Source organism: Perna viridis, chromosome 9, assembly GCF_037379345.1.
Source record: "Perna viridis isolate PV_CMFRI_1.1 ecotype Kerala chromosome 9, ASM3737934v1, whole genome shotgun sequence".
Taxonomy (NCBI): domain Eukaryota; kingdom Metazoa; phylum Mollusca; class Bivalvia; order Mytilida; family Mytilidae; genus Perna; species Perna viridis.
This window is the reverse complement of record NC_142453.1, coordinates 31,781,701-31,799,021: the sequence shown is the minus strand read 5'-3', so window position 1 is coordinate 31,799,021 and position 17,321 is coordinate 31,781,701. Positions and strand designations below refer to the sequence as shown.

General features: G+C 30.9%; 1 protein-coding gene across 4 annotated transcripts in view; it reads right to left on the bottom strand.

Annotated features, from left to right (window-relative positions):
* Positions 1-615: 615 nt before the first annotated feature.
* LOC148607826 (SANT and BTB domain regulator of class switch recombination-like) overlaps positions 616-17,321 on the bottom strand; it is a 30,340-nt gene continuing 13,634 nt past the window's right edge. For 3 of the 4 annotated variants that reach the window (XM_088543492.1, XM_088543493.1, XM_088543494.1), the window contains 8 exons: positions 12,183-12,297; positions 10,462-10,588; positions 9,951-10,029; positions 8,883-8,953; positions 8,233-8,315; positions 7,716-7,804; positions 6,360-6,423; positions 616-2,957 (listed from right to left, as the gene is read on the bottom strand). In XM_088543492.1, the coding sequence (XP_088399618.1) occupies positions 6,372-6,423; positions 7,716-7,804; positions 8,233-8,315; positions 8,883-8,953; positions 9,951-10,029; positions 10,462-10,588; positions 12,183-12,297 (616 nt within the window). In that variant the 3' untranslated portion in view covers positions 616-2,957; positions 6,360-6,371. The remainder of the gene's footprint in view (positions 2,958-6,359; positions 6,424-7,715; positions 7,805-8,232; positions 8,316-8,882; positions 8,954-9,950; positions 10,030-10,461; positions 10,589-12,182; positions 12,298-17,321) is intronic. The other variant, XM_088543495.1, reaches the window with a different exon arrangement.

Genomic DNA, 17,321 nt, shown 5'->3' with positions numbered 1-17,321 from the left:
TTTCAAGTATGAAAGAATATTTTAATTCTGATTAATAATTTCTGACAGATAAGGAGTCTCTGTATCAAATATGATGAGTTACCTCCAGCTGTTAGATGAATTTGATTACTAAGTAAATCAAAAACGAAAAGCATTTTGAATTTGGCTAATTCAAGATCATTGATATAGACAATTAACTACACTTTTCAAAAATTGTGCTTAACAAAACTTCTGGGACAGGATGTGCTGTTTGAAGTTGACATGTCAAAAGTTCTGCAGTTTCACCAATGCAATGTCCTTATCAATTATGGCCAGTGACCTCCATCTGTCATTGATGTATTTTCTTTTCAATGGACTTAACTTTCAACTAACAACAAAACTTGTGACTTGCAAGAAACAGGAAATGTCTACACTTCTGAAGCACCTGAGTACACCCCTGGTTTGCCTTGTTTTTAGTTCTTTTGTGTTCTTCATTTCATACTTCCTGTCTTAATTTTGGTATTCCTGATTTTCCTCTTCGTTTCTACATGTACTACTATTTTCAACAAAGCCCTTGATGCTTGAAACATTATTCATCTCATTTCTTTTGATTTCAAGTTTTTATTAAGAGATGGAATATGAAACAACAAAACAAACAACATTTTATAACTTTATTGAAGTGTCAAAAGATTTAACAAAAGAGTTATAAAAGGATAAAGAATATAGCAATAAATAGAACACCAACTTTTAAAGTAAAATTTGATTTTTGTTAGATTAAAATCATGTAATATACCATTACAAAAATCTATCACAGCTGTCACTCAAACAAAAATTCACCTTCCACCAATGGAATGATTGTTCCCCTTCAATCTATTGAATGATATGTTTATTCACCTTCCACCAATGGAATGTTTTTTTTGCCTCCCACCAAAACAATGTTTATCCACCTTCCTCCAATGGGATGTTTATTCACCTTCCACCAATGGACTGTTTTTTTGCCTCCCACCAAAACAATGTTTATCCACCTTCCACCAATGGAATGTTTATACACCTTCCACCAATGGGATGTTTATTCACCTTCCACCAATGGAATATTTATTCACCTTCCACCAATTAAATGTTCCTTATAGATCATTAAAAATTCACAAAAAATGTTGAATGAATGAACCCTCGATTTCCTTTCATGTCCTTCATCAAATACCATAAAGTTCCAGAACATCATGATATAGAATCATTCTCATTGGCAAAGGTCAAATAAATGCAAATCTAAATGTGACTGAATAAAACACATGACTAAATTCAATATTTAACCCTTCAAAAGATGATTATAATGTGATTTTGATAAAAATGAAGAAGGCTTGATTAAAAAATCATAAATAAATATCAATTTTTTAAATCATATATATATTTAAAATTTTAACAGCCAGTCAAAGAAAAATGAGATACATTAAAAAAAATAGGAGTAAAATGTTGAGTGTCAAAAGCAACTAATATTAGAGGAAGGCCTTTGCAACCTACCGAAATGATATGAGTGATTGGCAACAATGATTTAATTTAGTTTCTATTTATTGTTGTATGTGACTATAGACAAAGGAAATACGTCAATTACATGCAGAACAAATAAATGCAGAACATTCTTAACACTGATATGAAAATGAGTAAAATTAATAGCATACATGTATCAAGATACATAAAAAACAATTTAATAAAGATGATTTAAATGCAAATTGGTATATGTTTTAAAATGGATTTTTTTTTACAAAGAATTAAGTATATATGGATATATTGAACAAATAAGTACTAAAATTGAATAAATATTAAGTACCGTTCTGTGTAAGAATCGGGCAATGGATGCATATCATTTTACTCAATTTGGTCTTTTTTGGCCTCAAATATATTCAATAGGTCTATAAAACAACAAAAAAACTTTTTTAAATTAATCATGAAGCTTCTATGATATAGATATTTCTTACTATTTACATAAGGGAAATGTGTAGGAAAATTTTCCCACCATTTTTCCATAGTGCATTTCAACTCAATTTGAACTTTCAATATCTTAAAAAGGGAAACTTTATACTTTCATGATAGTTATTTTTAGAGAATATGAGGTATAAATACATGGACAAAACAATAAAATTTCTGCATTTTTTTCATGTGCCACACCTTATGCACATTTTTCCTGATCGTTAGACAGAGAAGTACTAAAATATTGAAATTTCTTTAGAGGCAATACTAATCAGTCACTAACATACTATTTCAAAAAGGTGCATTACCATTAAAACTTGCAATTTATAAATTCCAATAGCTAGAAAGAATGCTCTTAACATTTCAAGTAAAATCAGCTCTTTAAATACCATCATGCAGTTTATAAGGTATAAAAACAATGTTAAACATAAAACTAAAATTTTTAAATCCCATAAAAAATCAATGTATAACAAAGTAACCAATAAAATTGTTCTTGCAATTATGAAAATCACTATTATTTTCAAAAAAAAGATTAAAAAGTATCATTTGTACCTAATTTGCAGAACTGGTGTAGAAATGATCAATTAAGGAGGTACACCTAGGGTAAGGGACACAACTCTTAAAAATCACTGAAACATTTGTATTCAGTAAGCATCTAAGTAACTAAGGTTGATTTTATTTTGCTTCAAACGAAAGCTTATGAGGTTTTGGTGAAATTGAATATGATACAAACATATCACTGATTTCAAGAGTTATGTCCCTTACCCTAGGTCTACCTTTTAAGCTGAAAAGATGCATGCATATTACAGATAAGTTTGGTTTAAGTACCATACACACATATATATATATCTTGCCACATTAAAACTATTCCTTTACTTTATTCAATAATGCATTACAATTTCATGAAATGTATGACAAATCATGTGGCAAGAATTCCAAGAACTGGTTCTGGTAAAACACCACTAACTGGACTAGGACCCAGAGATTGTCAGGATATAGATGACCTCATTGTAGAAAACCTCATTGGCTTTGCTCTGAAGATAAGAAAAATGAATATATAAATCACCAAAATATATACTGCAAATTGTTGAAAGTTGTTTGCCATATGCTTTTCTATATAAGACACTTGGTAATTCTATTATTTTTTTCAATCCAATTATTGTTGTAAAATTTGAAATAGATGTATTGCTGATGCTATGTTTACCTATAATGTTCAATACATGCATATTCAATACAACTGCCATATTTAGTAGTTACATAGCAAATAATGAAATTAAAAATATGCTACAAGTAGTAAAATGCCACTAGAATTATAGTAGCAAAAATTTGCATTGGAGTTATTGAAATTTATATCTAGGAATTGAATATTCAGAATATAAAAAAAATATCTTTGCTACAAGACATAATGTTAAGAAGTGGGTTCATGGAGTTAAATTATATATCTTATCTGTGATGATAATGGCATACATCTTATTCCAGTTGTGCAAGTTTTGTGTGTGTGTGTGTGTGTGTGTGTGTGTGTGTGCTTGGTCATAGAGACTTCTTGTACAATACAATGTACTTGTATGAACTTAAAGAATGTCCTTACTGAGATGATTACTTTTAACAAATTAAGTGACACAATGTAATCAATTCAAAGAACAATGTTCTGATTCATATCACTGTGCCAAACATGAAGCTGTATTCTACGTTGTAAAAAACTGCCAAGTCCCACAAAACAGGAAGTGGACATCGTACAGCATATTTGCCTAATTATATAAAGCTGCATATCCAATTTGAAATTAATCCATCAATGGCCAGCAGAGATAATTGCAACAGAATTCTGGCAGACAGACACAATGACAGATAAGTGGAAAAAAGTGATTCCAATATTCCACTCACATGTTTAGTGGTGTTATAAATAAACTGTTTTCAAAATATTGATAATTATCAAAATTTTTTGAATTCTTTTAGCTATATCTAAAAAGTTCACATTTACAAATGCAATTTATGATACTATAGTAATTGTCTTTAATTTTCTGGCAAATATTTGGGGTATTGAAGTATTCCAATAATTATCATCAGTTTGTAATTCATTTTAAACAGCACTTGCTACATCGATATAAATCTTTACCTGGCTTTTGGTAATGTCATCAAAGGTTTATGCATACCTAAATAACATTTTTTCTACTAATTCCCTATGACATGCATTTAATGTCAAATTTAACATGTGTACAATATTTTTTTAAATAATATTAAAAGATAAGATACATCACTACATGTAATGAAACATACAACACACACAGATAAACAATTAAACAAAGGTGACATTGTAAATTACCTAAGATGGAATAAAAAAGATTTTGTGCAAATGGTGCAATTACAACACATTAGATTTGATTGGTTATTGAGGTACACCTAGAGTAAGGGACACAACCTTAACAAATCATTGGAATGTTCGTTTTCGGCATCTTACATCAACCTCATGTAAGCATCAAAGTAACATGGACTGATTTCATTCTGTTTTAAATGAAAGCTCACTACGCTTTGGTGATATTGGATATGATACAAACATATCATTGATTCCAAGAGTTATGTCCCTCACTCTAGGTCTACCTCCTTAAGAAGGAAAGCTAACCACATCTGCCATTGTTACTTAGGCCAAATATCTGCAAAAAAATACTGAAGCATGAACAATGGGACAATACAAATACATCAAAATCCAAGAACATGAAATCAGGAAACAAAGAAAGTAATCACTAATCATATGAATCATTCATAGCAGAGTCATGACCCCCCAAACATGTTCTACCAGGATTTACCTTAAAGATATTTTCTCATCTGTAGCCTCTAACAAGTATAGACTAGTACCTCCAATTCTTAGGAGCTTTACTTCATTCAAGATAGTTGTAGTAAATAACATAAAAGTAAGAAGAACACATCAACCAACAAAGGGAGACAAATCTAGTATTCTAGATTAGAAAGTGTGTGTATAAGTATTATGAGGAACAAATATACTAAAAACTTCCCATGGCTACAAGTTAATATCGAGCTCTGCCCTGAAATTGCCTATTATAGTCAGACATTAAAATATGTTTATAGACATATATAATGCCATAAGACATATACAGAGGTAAAAATTAGGAAGTCTAGACCATGAATTTTTATCCCTGCACATATTAAATATATCCTTAGATTCTCGTTACTAAATATTCATTAATTTAGCAAAAACATTTTTTTCATGTAAATTTGATACATTGCTAAGGTTGTTTGTAAAATATTATTATAATAAAATCTGAAAATTAAAAAACACATTTCATATAAAAATCCAGAAAATTTATTATTTATCATTTCTTCATACTCAAAATTGTGACAAAACAAAGTATTGTAATTTAGATAAAGCTACTCCAGTGCACTAAACCAAACAAAGACAAAGTGTCTCCATGAAAGCTAAATTCTGTTTAAAATATTTTATCAATGAATCCACAAATGAATCACATTTTTAAAAAATCCTTGATTTTATTCAAATTCTAAAACTACAATATGAAGATGATTTGACAGTCATAGAAGTAATTCTTTTGATACTTTTTATAAAAATCATCTCTGTATAAAATTGCATGCTTGGCAAGAAGGCAAGTTTAAAGTGCATTCATATATATGTGAAAGTTGACAAAGTCATGAAAAATACAGAAGTGTGTGGGAATGAAGTACTGTTACATATGAAACCTGTCGTAGATGTATACCTTGAAACAATAAGCCTTCAAACTTAGTAAATATTAGAAAATAAGAAACAAAGGTACATGCTCTTTGAGTTTAATTGATGACTTTCTGAAACAGATGCATAAAATGTCAAAGAAAAACAAATATTAGAACAAAGCCTTTTAAATCTATCAAGAAGTGAGGAAAATATCAATACAAAATTTGACACAGATTAATTTAAATTAAGACAAAGTTTAAAATATAAAAGAAAAGAAAATCCAATACCTTTGACCTTGTTACATATAGAGTGGCGATTTTTCATATGAATTTGAAACTTCATTGAGAAATGTTGATACAATAGGGCTTACAAGGTATAGAGATGGATGCACAGATTCCATTAAATACCATAAGAAAATTAAATGAAAGGGTTATAAACTATAATTAACTACATTGATATCAGAAACCATTCTGCTGAGGAATTCTAATGAGTGTAGGTTTAACAAACCTTAAAGAAATATAAAATAATTTCTAATAGCCTTTTCCCAGGAAATATTAAAGAGAAATTACAGGCCAAACCCATACTCCAGAATCATTCCAAGTAAGAATTTGCTAATCATCAACTTATAACCAATATCATCTTCTGAAAGTTTCACTTAAAGAAATATTAGGAGGAAGGGATGGCAGTCTTAGAGATTATATTTACACCACAAAGCTACATGCAAGTGATATTGTGCATGCTAATACATAATAAATCAAACCTGAACACGACATCAATACATGTGAGATTTTTCCCGGCGCATGCCACCAACATTTGGTCTACCCCTACATGAAGCAAGTACATTTCATTCATATAGATATATACCATATATGTGAACTACCAACTAAAGTGTTTTTTTTTGTATTGTTTGTAATAGTTTTTTTAAATTTAGAATGATACTTATAGGTTATTCTCATTTAAATCTAAAAATATTCATGAAACAGGAAGTTTGGATCTGAAAATAGTACACAGTGTTCAAATCATCATGACTAAAGTGATATACTAACAAAAAAGCAGAAAAATTAAATTGGTGATCGTAGGTACTCTCAAATTCAAAATTTCAATGTGAAAAAGGACCATAACTCCTGAAAGGTAAATACAATATACATCATAGTTAAGCATCACCCTGTATTATGAATGTTTAATTTTGAAGAAGAAAAAATGGTTGAGTCGTTCATTTATTGTCTACAGGAACCAAAAGAGTAACAGACAGACAGACAGACAGACAAACAAATATGAGTATGGACAATGGATACAGAATATTTTGTCAAACAAGTTGTATCTAATATGGAAGAAAAAATCTTTGACAGATGGACAGAATTGCCTTTCCCAACAAAATGCATAGGAAATGGGTATAATCTATTGTCCTAGTAGACAGCTTATTTTTTAATTATGATAACTAGAAAATTGATTTTAAGTAAATACCAATCAAAATATCTATTATCATTGAGAAGTAAAATGTTGTATGAGATCTGAATGACACACCTAACTGTCAATGTAAAAAAATTATCATAACTCAGTACTATTTATCACAAAAAGCAACCCTGCACTGGTTCAAATAATGCTTCAAATTCATATTGTCACTGACAACAAAAAGCACTGTCAAGACATTTTTAAGCTTAGCTATACAATAAAAGATTCACTGCATGAATGTTACGAATATCACATCCCCGTAGTACAAATATTGCACTTGCTTGGTCATGCAATATCAAATACTATATAGGATTATATTCCCAAATATTCAGGCAATAAGCCAATACCATCATTTCTAGCCTTCTACTTGTACAAGCAAAAATTTTCAACTAAAAGTTTATCTTTATTACAAGGCGTACAAACTACATGTATATCACTACTTGCTGGAATACATGGGATAACACTCCCCAATATTCAGGCAATAACACAATACAATGTATCATATTTCTAGCCATCTAACAACTTCAAGTTTCCACTATGAAACCATCCTTATTACAAGACATATATACTACAAATACATCACTACGGGCTGGGGTACAATGCAATAACTATATTTTTGTACATTCTTTCCCACTAGTTGATCACAGTATATTTCTAAACCTACCTAAAAGTTCCAATTCCTCCTTTACTGACATTTTGTAAGTTGTTAGCTCTCCACTGGGACTCTATCTTACAGAACTGCCCACCTAAAAACTGAAAAAGGCAGATATTGTTGACATAGCATGGTGGATGTTTTAATCCCTTTGATACAGATAAATGTGATACATGAAACATTAAAACATTTGAGTGCATTTTCATAATTAAAATGGATTAAAAGATCACAATAAAACCTACAGTATCTAATTGTTAAAAAAGCAATGCACAAGTTTCAATACTCCCTATGGAAATGACAATATACAGACTTTCTCTACTTGAAATTTTAAAAAATGTTATATTTTCATACAGATGTTCCCTCAACAGTATAAAAGTCAGTGATGGATCCAGGATGATTGTTCTGGTGGCGGGAACCACCCTATTTGTTGAAAAATTTCTTAATGCACCCCCCTCCCATTTTTAATATCTGAACTTGCCTCTCTGAAAGTCCAATTAATAGGTATACATTAAATACAATGTCTACATACCTCCTTTTTAGGTTTATCTATCTTCTCAGGATTAAGTCGAAGTTTGGTCAGGTATATCCTGATCTCTTTCATTCTCCTTTGATCTATCATACAGAAATAATTATATAAACCTTTTATAAACGATAATTTGTGATAAAAAGGGCAGCATGAACATGGCAATCTTTCACATTGTAAAAATTTGACCTTGTGACCTCAACTTTTGACCTTGACCATGAAAACCAACAGGGTTCTAGATTTTTCTAGTATGAACCATACTTGAATAAAGTTCATTACAGGATCTTGATTCTAGAGCATTCACAGGTGTGATATATATGGCTGGATGATAGCAACAATGGTAACATAACTTAGTCCTGAATAACTTTGTAAGTGGAAACAAAGCATAGGTTAGTGCATCTACAACAGAATTATTACAATACTGTAAACATATTAATTTTCACTGTTGCTAACTTTTTGCAGATTCTTTCAAGTGAACATAATTGCATTTAACAATTTACAGTTTCAAAAACAGAATTGCGTTATATAGGGTTAAAAATAAATTTTGCAGGTAGGTTTTTCGTGGTTTTCTGTCCACCCCAAAAGTAACAAAAATAAGTATGTTTGCAGAATTAGGATTACGCATGAAAAATTTCTGTGTACACAGTATATATCACCTTCTTGTCTTTGTGCATCTTGATTGTACCTCATAGATCTACCAGTATCCCATGTCGACTTCTTTGTTTGTCTGTAAAAATATCAATTCAGTTAAGTTTGTATAAAAAAAAAAAATAACCAGTCTAACTGTTATATGAAATAACAGAATAAAGAGATTTGTTAACTGACACTGTTTTCCTCAAAGGTAAGGTTTTGCCTACAACTTCTATGCTAATTTCCTACCAGTCTATGTAGTGTAGAAAAAAAAGGCAACAGCTTGCTTTAGTATGGTTTTGCCCATCACTGAAGACCACATGGTGACCTGTAGAAGTTTAATTGTTTGTTGCCTGGCATTTGGTGGTTGACTGAATCATTGCCTATCATACACATCTCTTATTCTGATATTTAACATTGGTCAATGCATTGTAAGGGTCTCATTTGTTTGAACAATAATTAAGATGAGGGTCCAAGCTTGGCATACCAGTCCAGTTCAAATTCTAATATAGTTATAATAGAAGACTTACTCAAATGCTGGGGCATCCACGAAAATAGCCTGAGGACCACTTACTCGAAAGCTGAAGCATCTATGATAAAAGCCTGAGGATCACATATTCGAAATCTGAAGCATCTATGATAAAAGCCTGAGGATCACTTAAGTTCTGAAGCATCCATAAAAATAGCCTGAGAATCACTTACACAAGTTCTGGAGCATCCATGAAAATAGCCGTAGGATCTCTCAAATTCTGGAGCATCTATGAGAATAGCCTGAGGATCACTTACTCAAGTTTTGGAGCATCCATAAAAATAGCCTAAGGATCACTCACTCAAATTCTGAAGCATCTATAAGAATAGCCTGAGGATCTCTCACTCAAATTCTGAAGCATCCATGAGAATAGCCTGAGGATCTCTCACTCAAATTCTGGAGCATCCATGAGAATAGCCTGAGGATCCCTCACTTAAATTCAAAAGCATCTATGAGAATAGCCTGAGGATCCCTAACTCAAATTCTGAAGCATCCATGAGAATAGCCTCAGGATCACTTAACTAAATTTTGGAGTATCCATTATAAAAGCCTTTGGATCACTTACTCAAACTCTGGAGCATCCATGAGAATAGCCTGCGGATCAATGGTTACCATAGACTTCTTCACACCTCTTGCTCTTCTTGCTGAAAATTAAAATTAAATGTCCCTATTAATTTGAATTAGCAACTATACAAGTTCAAAATAATAAGAACTAACTATAAAATAGATATTTCATTGCGAAGAAGCTCCTCCAAGTTTCACCTGATCACATTTTATAGTATTGTCAATGAGTCAAATTCAACTGCTTGTAGATAGTTCTCAATAGCAATTCCAGTTTGCTGAGACTGTCTACAATTTAGGACTCAAAAATTTTCCAACCTTAAAAAACATAAACACTTTTTGAAATTTGATTATAGAAAGTAGGTACACCCAAAGCGCAACAGATGGACAGTCATGTAGCTTTTAGGTCTGATTTCATTGTTGGTGACCCAGGTAAAAACAGTTGGATTTTCTTTTCTGAGACAAAAATATTGTCAATTTATCCTGATAATTATAACTTTAAACCCCAGACAAACCTGTTCCTTTAGGCTGTTCATCATCACCCACTTCATCATCACTTTCTCCCAGACCAACATCATCATACTCAAATGACAGTTCCTTCTCTACCGTCAGGGCCTGAAGTCTGGGTTGGGGTTTACTCATCTGATTATATAACAATGTGAAAGTACCATAAGTAATGTTTTTTGCTCAACAATGATATATTATGGAGAACATATTTTACATTCATGGTAAGAATTGGCTCGGTTTATTATCATTTGGTGTTGATAAGGCTAACATTGCCCGACAGCTTACAATGTCTGAGTCACCATTTTCTGATAAAAGTTGATATGAAATATGAGCCATATTACTTTTGTAAACTCTACATATTTTCTTTCTACAGTCCTTTGTCAAAAATATTTTGACAAGCATAACACCAAAAGTCATATTCCATTCTTCAAGTTACATTTATACAGGTGTCAAAATCCACTGATGAAATTTTGTCTACGTTTACATTGATGTTTTTCTCTATTTCTGTGTTCAAACTATATAAAGCTACTATATGCAATCTGCTGAGAAGTCCAGTCACTTTAATTTGTACTAATCAAAAAGTAGTATTGTTCATTCACTGCTACCTTCATCAATATACACATCAACCAACAGGTAAACCTTGCTGTATCACACTGACACAACAACCAACAGGTAAACCGTGCTGTATCACACTGACACATCAACCAACAGGTAAACCTTGTTGTATCACACTGACACAACCAACAAGTAAACCTTGCTTTATCACACTGACACAACCAACAGGTAAACCTTGCTATATCACACTAACACATCAACCAACAGGTAAACCTTGCTGTATCACACTGACACAACCAACAAGTAAACCTTGCTATATCACACTGACACAACCAACAGGTAAACCTTGCTATATCACACTAACACCTCAACCAACAGGTAAACCTTGCTATATCACACTGACACAACCAACAGGTAAACCTTGCTATGTCACACTAACACCTCAACCAACAGGTAAACCTTGCTGTATCACACTGACACAACAACCAACAAGTAAACCTTGCTGTATCACATTCGTAACTAGCTGTATTTTAACTGGCAAATCTTATTTGGCTTTCATAAACATTCTCAAATTGAGAATTTCCTCAAATCTTTGGCTTCAAGCAGTCTAATTGGTCAATTTGAGTTCAAGAAAGATCTGAGGCCCGAAGATGATACCACAAGTTTGGAGCTGCTTGTACATTATCCTTTGTCAGTATATGTATTCACTATTCTCTCATTTAAATAGCAGTTTTTATTTTTTTAAAATCAGAGTGGAGGTAATTCATGCAAGTCAAAAACACACAAAATTACCTTTGATTTCTCATTCAATAAAGTTACAGACCACATAACCAGCCTTAGTTTGTCACTCAGTTGCATTTTTGAGATAAAAATTATATATATTATGTAAGAAACTGACATTTTCAAAGAGTTTATTCTTTATTTTGCTTCCCTTGGTTGATTTTTATGGAAAAGAGATGTATGTTTTTTTCTCAAAAATACAGACCAGAATACAAATGGACTACAGTTACATAAAAATATATCATATGTAGACCAACAAAGCATTGTTTGTTCGATGGGTTTTTCTACACCATGAATCAACTCTACCATAAGCAGTGTCTGAACTTTATATGGACTGGTACCAGTACTTAAATACTAACTAAATCATATATTTATTCCTGTACAAGTTACATACCTCTGATTTCTTGTCATCATCAGCTGCAGCAAGCAGAGCGGGATGTATAGCTGTTCCATCCTTGTGAGAATTACATACAAATTCTTCATTGTCAAATAACTTAAATTCCATTTCACTGTAGAATATACAACCAAGATAGTAAAGAAATGATCAGGTTTGTATTATAAACATTGATATCCATGAAGTGTGTACAAATCGCCATCGCCACGGTATAATGGTAACAAGGACTGCTTCATGACTCAGGTAATGTGAAATTTTGATAACTAGTTAATAAAAACAAACAGGCACCTCCAGTGAATTGGTAGAAATGAAAGAATATTTTTTAGATACTTTATACCTGTGATTTTTAATACTGTATGGAGTAAAACTGTTTTCCATAATACAATTATGACCAAATTTTAATTGAAGGAAACTTGCATGATACATTTTCTACTAACATTGCAAATAAAAAGGTTACAAATTGTAGTTTAGGATAAAAGCAATGTGATATTTTAAAAAGAAATCTAATCTTTTTTTGGTGTATTATGTAAACAATATAAATGGCATAAGCATAAAGGGACTTAATTCAGGTCAAGGTCAAAATGTCTTTGTTTGATGTTGATTATTTTGGGTTTTCCATATTTGGTAAGTAAAATGAAAAAGGTATCAGATATCGAAAATGACATGGAACTATTATGAATAAGACAGTCTTGACACAAAAAAAGATTTAACTTCAAACATCAAAAAAATTAATTGGGTAAAAGACACTTTCTCTAAGGTAGGAAAGCAACATCAAACAAAACATCAGGCTTTAGTGCAGTACAAATTCCAAAACAAGTTTCACTTAGCCTTTGTCTTATTAACTTCAGCTCATTCTGTAAACAAATAAATTGAGTCATGGTTCATTATGGTAAATATTTGTGGAACTAGTTTTGGGAAAAAAAAATTTAAATTTAATTTGAGATTAACAGAGCTACTGACATTACAAATGCGTATAGTTCTATCTTAAATCTACATAATAATCTCTGCCAAAAGATCATTCCTTTTAATAAAAAAAATGACCCATTAAAATCCAGTATTGAGAACAGGTCATCTTAAGTACAGAAACTAACATGAATCATTGAAAAGACATGAGATTGGGCATTCTAGAATATGTGGAGGATAAGAAAGACATTAATCAAAGAAAGATCCAGGTTTCCATCGTTCATATAGGAATTACAATATCCATAAGTACTTCTCACATTTATATAATAGGTAACATATAGGCTTAGATATGGGATAAAACCATAGATTTATTAAAAGAAAAAATCCTTCCCTAGGTAGCAAAGTCTAGTTTGAATAGTTTTGATGAATATATGTGAGAGAGGTATCAGTAAAATGTTTCACAGGAACTTATAACTGAGTATATCACCACGACAACCATGCAGAAAAGAAAATAATATGTTTTTCTGTGTTCAGTAGACATACCACACATACCGGTAGTAAAGACTGTTCAAAGAAAAGAACAAAACATTGGCCTGTAAGTATAATCAAGATATTTTTTAAACAGGAATTCTAGAGTAATTCACTTGGTTCTTACATTCTGTTTTTAAGGGATGATATAGATGCTATTTTTTTTCTAATTATGAAAATATGTGACCTTGTTAAATAAGCTAAAAGAACAGTGATTTGACAGACAGTAAAGGCAGTATGTGATATAGACAAAAGGCTAAATATCAATGTATGGTATTTTCAGTTTTGGTAGCCATTGTAATACCAAGGGTTATTATATGTATATAAAGCAACATGTGCACTATTCATACTTTTGCTTGCATGTTTGACAGATAGAAATGCTGAAAGACTTCCGAGATGAAGATCTTGAAACAAAATACCCTTGTTAGGTATTGTCAGCTGTTTTGTAGCAGCCATTATTATTCAGGCATTGTATGTATATAAAGCAACATGTGAACTGTTTATATTTTAGCTTGCATGTGCCAACAAATTAATTCCTTAAAAGGAATGCTACATTAGGCAAGATGGAATGAACTTACCCAAAGCTAAAATATCACAAAATCAATATAAACTTACTGTTATTACACAACAATCATATGTACAAAACTTAACCTGACCTTTAATCATGAATATTCAGCAGAAAGTTTGTATTTGAGCCTAACACTTTAACAGTTTATTGTATTCTAAATACATTAATATCTGTCAAAACAAATCCCTGAATTTGAAAAAAAAAAAACCAGTTTAAACCATAAATTTTTAAGTAGCACTCCAGCTAAGAATCATGCAAAATGTGATTCATGAATGAAAAGCCTACATATTTTTATTCTTGATATTTTGTTTAAATAGTCGTAGAAAACAGGAATTAACATTCCATTTTTTCCTATAACCTGTGCTCGTAAGAGATAAAAATTAAATGGAATGCAATGTAGATTTCAAAATTAAGGGAGATAACTCTGTAAATGACAATCAAATACAATAGAATCTACTGGATTTTCAAATTTGATTATCTCCTAACAGTAGACAGATTGGAATGAACAATTACACATTTCATAATATTGACTCATATAACAATTTAACTTAAAAAATAATAATATGTAGCCTTTTTTTTTGTTTTGGGTGTACCACATTTTTCAGATTTTGCATGATTCTTACAAAGACAGCTACTTAAATAAAATGTACCTTCATATCAGTTTTAAATATATTTTGAACCTAGGTAAACCACATGCCTGAATAAAATGAACAAATTCTACAGTCCAAATAGAATTTGGTTTAGACAAGTTTTTTTTTCAAAATAATAACCCTACTGTAGAAATATTGTTGATGAAAAAAAGGTGAACTCTTGTACAACTACACCATATATTAAACATGAATTATACACATATACTACAAATAAAATACAAAGTTTTATGTAAATGGACAGAATTGGAGATTGAAAACATTATTGATCTCAAATTTTTGTGTTACATTATATGATGGTTTCCAGACAACATGAATCCACAATTTGATGAAATCACTGACATACATTTTCCACTTAAAAATCAGTATTAAAACACCATTGCAACTTATTCACTTAAAATTTTACAAATTTCAATTCATGAAAGTGACCATGCGTATGTTAATCAGTACAATCTCCAATACTATCCAATGTGATAATCTTCTACCATTCCATGCCCATACAAAGACTGTAGTGTCAGGGGAAATAACTCTATCTACTTACAGTAGTCAATAATAATAACTCCAACTAATATAACCAATATTTGGGTTTTAGAAAATATGGAAAAACCTATTTTATTTTAGTTTTCTTCTAAAATTTGAACCCAAAACAAAGCTGACTTGATAAAGGGGGGTTTTATTACAATGAAGAAAATTTTCCCTATTCAATAGTTTTACCTATAACTGTAAGCTAGTTTACATTAGTTGGAATTTAACAAGGAATAGTGACTGCTGTGATAGACAGAAAGAAGGAATCATATTTAACTCATTGTTGGTTTGCTTTACAATTCTGTTCAGATAACAAGGCTTCATAGGAATATTTTCTTTAGATAATATCAAAATACACATGTAAGAAAATAATGAAAACTTATATCATAAAGCTAAAGAAAGATTTTTATCCAAATTTTGAGTTGACTGAGGAAAAGAAAAATATTAATTAAAAAAAACAATTTAGGAAAAAACCAGTTTGGTACTTAGCAAAAAACTAAAAAGGACATTCTGTAATCTACATAATAGTTTAATGTACAACCAAATACAGATATGAAGAAATATAAGTTATCCCCCTTAGAACTGATATAAACGAAAGCAATTATAAATAAACACCTTCCACATGTATGAACCAAATTATAGTTAATACCAGCGTCAGATTTAGTCGATCAAAAAGCTTTGCACAGCATATAGGGCAATGTCAGACAGGCAAGTTTATAAAAAGCAATTTAAACTGAAGCAGCAATCAAAGGCCAACACAAACCTTGTCACTCAAAACAGAATCAGCAAATCAACTCAAATTGTGCATAAGCTAAATGTAATTTCTTCTTGTTTGGGAACCGTAATTGAAAGGTAAAAAAAAGTCACATACTCATCTGCCTTTAAAAACTCATTGAACATGTTTGTCTATCTAATTTTAATTAAATTTACTTTTTTTAACTTATCTTTTGCATTTTTGTTACCTATTAATTAGATCATTTATTGGTTAAGTTTTACATCCTTATATTTGGAAGGAATCTGACCCCAGGACACATATGTCCCTACCAATACACAGGCATACAATGTATATTGCTCACATGAAATTTATGTGAATGCTGGTCCACAAAAAAGTCACTTCAAAATGTTCACTTAACATGTAAGTGAAGTTAAAAAATCACATGAAATTTGTGTAACCTAATGTTAGACTGTCACCCTGGTAAATAGGAGGTCAGTGATTGCTTTGGGCAAAAGTAAACGTTATGCTGAGGTTGCATTGAAAATTTCTTTCAAATTGGTTTAGCTGTATAACAAAAGTACAAAATTGCTAGAGTTTTACAACAGTTTTACAACCATTCAAATTAGGACTTGAATCAAATTCTTCATTATATCTGCTTAATGATAGCACTAATGCCTGAATACTCACGCATATCGACTAAAATTAAATTAAAACTCATTTATTGTTGTAAACAAATTTGAAAACTGGGGACTCCGCTATTTAAATTTTGTTCATTTCTTCTTTTTTTTAACAGGTATGGCATTTAAAAAGAAAACAGAAAATATTTGGCAGAGGAATGCATATTAAAATGTAATTGTACACATTGCTCAGAAAATCAAACAACAATGGAAGATAATAACTTCTGTAGATATAAAACATTTTGATATTATTGGAAATTATTGTCCGTAAGTTAATTTTAAAATCTAATATACTACTTAATAAATATAATTTTATTTGGTTTGTAAGGAGTGTTTCGATTGGCTGATATTAATAGTCATATTTTCAAACAATTTAATTTCAGAAGTAACACGCTTTCTAATTGGATGAACAATTTTGTACATCATCTCATAGACCAAGTTTTGTATATGACTGTGATGTCATCAACATTCTTCAATGATTTACTCATTGAATTTTGATACTAAAATCAAATTATAAGAAATGGCTGGTTATTTAGTGTGCACCATCTGACTGAGGTTATTTTTTCATAGACTGAT